This window comes from Anolis carolinensis, chromosome 2 (assembly GCF_035594765.1).
Source record: "Anolis carolinensis isolate JA03-04 chromosome 2, rAnoCar3.1.pri, whole genome shotgun sequence".
Lineage (NCBI taxonomy): Eukaryota > Metazoa > Chordata > Lepidosauria > Squamata > Dactyloidae > Anolis > Anolis carolinensis.
This window is the reverse complement of record NC_085842.1, coordinates 60,808,715-60,815,528: the sequence shown is the minus strand read 5'-3', so window position 1 is coordinate 60,815,528 and position 6,814 is coordinate 60,808,715. Positions and strand designations below refer to the sequence as shown.

The following is a 6,814-nucleotide window of genomic DNA, read 5'->3' as shown; positions in this document are numbered from 1 at the left end:
GAGTCCGAAAGTACAATTCGCAGCTCTGTGGGGACGCGACCCGGAAGTGGGGGACAGTGAGAGTGCCTGAGTTTGTTTCGCGCGCCTGCCACTGCCAGGCATAAAATACCGCGAGAAGAGGCCCGAGCCGCCTTTGAAAAAAATGGCGGACGAAGTTGATCAGGTGCGTGAGCGGGATTGAAGCGTCTTCCCGTGTCTCTTTTGGGGAGGCAATGGCCACCATGAAGGGAGGAAAGGGTGCTCGTTTTCTATCCCAACGCCTACTTTAATGCCTTGTTTTGCATGGAGTTTGTTTTGGGGAGCCAGTCCTGTCATAATACACTGTCATCCTTCTGAATCCAAGTACAGAATTGATGCAGGAGGGGGGCACTATGTGGTTTCTCAGTGTCTTTTCTATAGAAGCCAAGATGACTAAACCAAGGCTGCATTTACACTAAAATGGATTCAGCTTGACAACAGTTAGAATCATAGAATAATAGAGTTGGAAGAAACCTCATGGGCCATCCAGTCCAACCCCTTGCCAAGAAGCAGGAAATCGCATTCAAAGCATCCCTGACAGATGGCCATCCAGCCTCTGCTTAAAAGCCTCCAAAGAAAGAGCCTCCACCACAATCCAGGGCCGAAAGTTAAACTGCTATGGCTGAATGTTATGGCATCCTGAGAGTTGTAGTTTTACAAGGTTCTTAGCCTTCTCTGCCAAAGAGTGCTGGTGCCTCACCAAACTGTTGGAGATAGCAATCTTCTCAAGCCCCCGCTATTTGATGTTTGTCTGTTTTATAATGTGTCAGTTTATTTCCTGAAGTGTATGTCTTACTTGGTTTGCAGTTATCTTAGCTTATTTATTTATCATGTCAGAAGCAAACCGAAGGTACAAGTTGTAATGTATTTGAAAACACAAACAAAGGTGTTTGTAAAAAACAACAACTTGGCATTATACTAAATGTCCTTTGACCAGTAGCTGGCCACTTGAGGTGCCTCTGGTGTTGCTGTAAGAAGGTCCTCCATTGTGCATATGGCAGGGCTCAGACTACATTGTAATAGGTGGTCTGAGTTTTGCTCTTCTCCACACTTGCATGTTGTGGACTCCACTTTGTAGCCCCATTTAGGTTGGCTTTGCATCTCGTGGTGCCAGAGTGCAGCCTGTTCAGCGCCTTCCATGTCATCCAGTCTTCTGTGTGCCCAGGAGGGAGTCTCTCATCTGGCGTCAGCCACTAATTGAGGTTCCGGGTTTTAGTCCACCACTTTTGGACACTCGCTTGCTGAGGTGTTCCTGCGAGTATCTCTAGATCTTAGAAAACTATTTTCGATTTAAGGCATTGGCGTGCTGTATTTTATATCTTAGCTCTATATACTTAAAGCAATGGGAGGGGCTGCAGACCATGTGACTGGTTCAGTAATGTTCAGTTTTAAAAGGATGACAGTTTGAAGTCTGTTGAGCCTTGAACTGTTAGAGTTCAGAAGCCAGTGTTAGGAGTTAGAAAACTGTTGAGGCTTGTGTTTCTTTGGAAGCAGGCTGTTGTTAAAGAGAGCTGTACAAAACAACATAGTTTTTATGAGACTGTTAAAGATTATACCTTAAGGATACAAACTGAAACGTTTTTGAAGTTTAACCTGACAAGAAATGTGCCTGTATATTACTTATTTACCATATTTATATCCCACTCTTCTCAACCCCGAAGGGGACTCAAGGCGGCTTTACACATAAACAACAATTTGATGCCTTAAAACAATGTACAATTAAAATAAACATTTTAATATTGAATTTAAAACACGTTAAAACATTTTAAAACATTACATTCACTGTTAAAACCAATGAAATCTGCAATAGTAATCTGGGCCATTCCAATAGTCTAATTTAATTTTAATGTCTGTATTATGTTTTTAAGGCATTGAATTATTGCCTCCATGTAAGCCGCCTTGAGTCCCCTTCGGGGTAGAGAAAGACAGGGTAGAAATAGACAGCAAATAAATAATAGTCTTTGCACATAATTCCATATCTATCTATTGCACAAGTTCTCCAAAGGCTTGATCAAAAAGCCACATTTTCACTCTTTTATGGAAGGTCAGGAGGAATGGGGCTGATCTAATATCCCTGGGGAGGGAATTCCACAGCCAAGGGGCTACCACTGAGAAGGTCCTGTCTCTCATCCCTGGCAGTCAAGCCTGCGAAGGATCAAAAGCAAGGCCTACCCAGAGATTTTATAATACATGAAGTTATGAGTAAACAAATGGAGCCCCGGTTGCGAAGTGTGTTCAAGCACTGAGCTGCTGAACTTGCAGACCGAAAGGTAAAAAAGGTAAAGGTTTCCCCTGAAGTTAAGTCCAGTCGTGACCGACTCTAGGGGTTGGTGCTCATCTCCATTTCTAGGCCGAAGAACCGGCATTGTCCGTAGACATCTCCAAGGTCATGTGGCCAGCATGACTGCATGGAGCGTCGTTACCTTCCCGCTGGAGCGGTACCTATTGATCTACTCACATTGGCATGTTTTCGAACTGCTAGGTTGGCAGGAGCGGGTGCTAATTCCGCTCCTGGGATTTGAATCTGCGACCTTTTGGTCCACAAGTTCAGCAGCTCAGCGCTTTAACACACTGTGCCACCAGGTTCAAATCCCGGAGTGAGCGCCCGCTATTAGCTCCAGCTTCTGCCAACCTGAACAGTCTCAGATCAGATCATGTGGTCTGCAGTTCCTCCCACAACCTCTAAGGAAACACAGAGCAAAAGAAGCTGCATACCAGAATATACATACAAAACAGTAAGCAAACAGAATAACAGATTAAAAAATTACTAGAGGAGGCTTGAAAAAGGTTGTAATTTTCAACATTCGGGCTGTATGGCCATGTTCCAGTAGCATTATCTCCCGATGTTTCGCCTGCATCTGTGGCGAGCATCCTCTGAACAAATCTCTGAGGATGCTTGCCACAGATGCAGCAAAACGTTAGGAAAGAATGCTAGTGGAACATGGCCATACAGCTCGAAAAACTCACAGCAATAATGCTTGGGAAAAAGCACTAAGATAACAGGAATGCCGCATTTTAGATGGATAGAATCAAGAGATTAAAAACAGGTGTCATGTAATGAGATGAAGTGCTTTTTGCTTCCTAAGTGGCTTTTCTGTAGAAGTGTCTAAGTGGCTCAACTGTGACTGTTGTATTTTAGATGTATCACGAGAAGACATGACTCACCAAAATGGATGACAATGCTTGGTAAGGTAGAAGGTAGAAAAAGAGAAAGACTGTATTACATAGGAAGGAAGTTACAGTAAATGTCATCTAAGACTTTTCTCCATAGAGTTTATCCTTATTGTTATAGCCATAGCAATTATTTGCAATCTCTTCCTTTATAGCAACAAACTACTAATACAGTAGAAGAACCTTTGGACCTCATCAGACTTAGTCTTGATGAACGAATTTATGTGAAAATGAGAAATGACCGAGAACTTCGAGGCAGATTACATGTAAGTGAAACTCTATTGAAATGCATGGTGGTGGCAAACTGCACTATAAAATAGAATTTGGCTGATGTTCATTCAAAACATTTAGGAACAAAGATTAAGCTAATAATTAGAAATAGCTCACTCATATTGTTTGTGAGGGTTCAAAAGTATTACAGGTATACTTCAGTTAATGAAGTAGATCTGGATGCTATTTTGGTATCAGAGAAAAAACAGAGTAGGATCAAGCACAGGCTCTTATACCACGAAAGAGAGAAGAGAAGTTCAACATGTTTAAGCAGATTTGTATTCAAAAATAACATGCACATAACATCTCTACATCCCTAATCACAATATGGACTTTGGAATTTCTTTTGAAACTGGTAACTTTACACGTAGCCTATAAAATTTGAAAAGTGTTGGTTTAACTTACTTCTCAGGAGGGTCTCCTGATGGCAGCAGAACAGTAGAGGGTTGCAGCCCACAGGAGTGACCCTTCAGCTGTGTAAGAAAATACAGCCTTTTGAAATGGCCCCTTTCTCTGCGGGCATCCCAAACAGCAGATGAGAGCTGTGAATACATGTTGCATTCATGTTGCCAGGGAATATGCTTGGCAGGATTGGGTTTTAATCCTCATCTGAACTGGAGAGTGTAACACAGACAGTTTAAGGTGTTGATATACAACTGAACTCGGATTCCCCCTCCTGCCCTGTCAAATTATTGTCAGGTAAACTACTTGTCCTGGCTCCTCAGAGCTGAAAAATCCAAACTAATACTTACGTGGCAGAAAATATTTCAAGATGGAGTCTCCCCATGTTCAAATAAACACCTTTATTTTCCCACTGCTACTGTTACTCTTTGAGGCACAGCTATAGTTCCATCAATAGCTGGTTCTTTAATGTGTGCCTTATTCCTTGGTAAAAGGAATCCTGATTGTTTCAGGGTTGCCATCTTATTGACTTCTGATTAAAGGCCTTGTACAATTTTTTTTAAAAAAAAACAAACATTGCAGGCATTACCTTGTCCAAAAATAAACATTGCTTGGGCCTCTGCTAGAGATGTAAGATGCTTATAAGGATGTAAGTATTGCCATGAATATTAAAAATAAAATATATTGTGAACTTCTCACTTTCAAAGGCGTACGACCAGCATTTGAATATGATTTTGGGTGATGTTGAAGAAACTGTGACAACTATAGAGATTGATGAGGAAACATATGAGGAGATCTACAAAGTAAGTCATTTGAATATTTCTGAACTTCTAAAAATGTTGAGTATTAATTTAAATGTAGATCTAAAATGGATCCTTTGGGTCTCTATTTACTTATTATAGATCTACACAACATCCTACATATAAACTAGATTTAACTTGAGTAATGTGTAAATTAAAATACAAGTGCTTGTTTTTTGGTTTGTACAGTTTTTTAAAATTTAAGATTTACTGCTAGAAAACGTGGTCTTTTAACTGTCTGGGCTTTGACATTTTTAATGTAACTAGAAATCTTTACAGCAGATTATATATTTTGGTTTGTTTGGGTTTTTTTTTCTTTTTTGGTCATAGCCTGAAAATTTCTGCTTTCTCTTTTCATAGTCCACCAAGAGGAATATCCCAATGCTGTTTGTCAGAGGAGATGGAGTTGTACTTGTTGCTCCTCCACTGAGGGTTGGCTGAAACCATGAAAATGGATTGTTTGAACCTCAATTTACTGGTTTATGTTAAGACTCTGCACATAATTTTACACAGTTCTTTACCACCTTGACTGTATTTTGAATTCATGACTTGATTTGGGAAATAAATGTTATAAAACGTGTTACCTGGAATAATATAAGTTAACATTTTCTTCTGCATCAGATTGGTGCATTCAACATTTTAGTTAATGTCTGTGGGTACTGCTCTCTTATTTTTTTAAAAATAAATTTCATTTACTTATTTTGTATATCTGCTAATGTATAAGCACTCTTCATGCACTGATTTTACTTCACACACTGATGCAGTATTTTCATGATTATTTCTGTTTCTGTTTAGTTGCCATTGACCACATCTAGTGTAAATCAGTTAGGATTGCATTATGTGTTCACTGTTTAAGTGATAACAGCTGCAGAAGATTAAAGGGGCTACATCAGGCATGGGCAAACTTCAGCCCTCCAGGTGTTTTGGACTTCAACACTCACAATTCATAACAGCCGGTAAGCTGGCTGGAATTTCTGGGAGTTGGAGTTCTAAACACCTGGAGGACTGACATTTGCTCATACCTGTGCCACAAGCACACTGCATATATAAGCTTCAATAATTGTATCTCTCTGCATGAAGAATGCCAAAAGGTCTATAGAAATGCAATGAGAAAGACATACAGGCTGATCATGAAATGAAAAACTGCAGCTCTCTTCCTTTCCTAGTAATTATATTAACTGTTAAAAAGTATGATTTCCAAACAGTTAAAGTGATGGAGACAACACATCCTAACTGTTTATGCTGTACACTAAAATGGGCTTTCATTGCCCTAGATCCAGTTCTTAGTTCTAATTCAATTATTATTAATAATGATTATCATTAACTTATTTTCTACCATGTCTTTCTCGCAATGGATACCCATTAAATCAATATAACTTTAAGTGCTGGTTTATCAACCTCTCAGTGATTGAGTAGCGACATTCTAGCTTAATAAAAAAAATTGGATTTAGGCCATTATAATTACACTTGAATAATGGAGGAGGATTGACACATTGTGTTCTGTGTAATGAAATGGTTTGGCACGATTCAGCAAGTGCTGGCTGGCATAGCATTGTTCAACTTTCTCTATTTAGCACTGCTGTTATATTTTTATATACGTATAATCAGTCTCTAGGCATTTGGCAACAACTGCTCTTCATTTTCCACAACACTCACCACTCCAAACTGTCATATCTGCCCTCTGCGCCTGTGACCTTGCATGATTTCTGCCTCTGCGGAACACTTTGGACCTTCATTAAACACTAGGTGGTGCTGCCTGTATTCAGATTGTGTTTGATCTAGATAGCAATGTAACTGGCCTGTTATCTCATCAATAATGTAACTCAATGTACTATGCGACAAAGTATTTTCATCAAATTAATCAATTTATTTCTGATGAAATGCTGCCTTAATGTGGAGTCCTACGTAGGCAGTAACAACGTGCTGAGCAGTAATCCTTAAAGAACAAAATGTTTCCTAGTCATTTTATAAATATCAATGACTCAAGGCTTAAAGTAGTTATGCACATTTATAGACTCAGTTTTATGCTCCTGCAACAGTATTACATCTAGCAGTTGTGAACAGGTGCATTGAGGAAAGTAGATGGGAGTAAGAAGAAAACAAAGGATGTGTGTAGGCGTTTTGCAGTGACTTTTATAGCCATACTAAGAGGC

At 39.6% G+C, this 6,814-nt stretch overlaps 1 protein-coding gene across 1 annotated transcript; it reads left to right on the top strand.

The window, feature by feature from the left end:
* The first annotated feature begins 3 nt into the window (after positions 1-3).
* Positions 4-5,367, top strand: lsm3 (LSM3 homolog, U6 small nuclear RNA and mRNA degradation associated). Its single transcript, XM_003217738.3, has 4 exons — positions 4-163; positions 3,345-3,455; positions 4,569-4,664; positions 5,022-5,367. The coding sequence occupies exons 1-4, from the start codon at positions 143-145 to the stop codon at positions 5,100-5,102; spliced, it is 309 nt and encodes a 102-aa protein (XP_003217786.1). The 5' UTR covers positions 4-142; the 3' UTR covers positions 5,103-5,367.
* Positions 5,368-6,814: the final 1,447 nt, after the last annotated feature.

What these genes read in the sequence shown, in the direction of transcription:
- lsm3 (XM_003217738.3), top strand. Translation starts at nt 143, where the DNA reads ATGGCGGACGAAGTTGATCAG. An exon ending in TGGCGGACGAAGTTGATCAG is followed by an intron (nt 164 to 3,344) that starts GTGCGTGAGCGG and finishes CTTCCTTTATAG; the next exon opens with CAACAAACTACTAATACAGT. An exon ending in AACTTCGAGGCAGATTACAT is followed by an intron (nt 3,456 to 4,568) that starts GTAAGTGAAACT and finishes TCACTTTCAAAG; the next exon opens with GCGTACGACCAGCATTTGAA.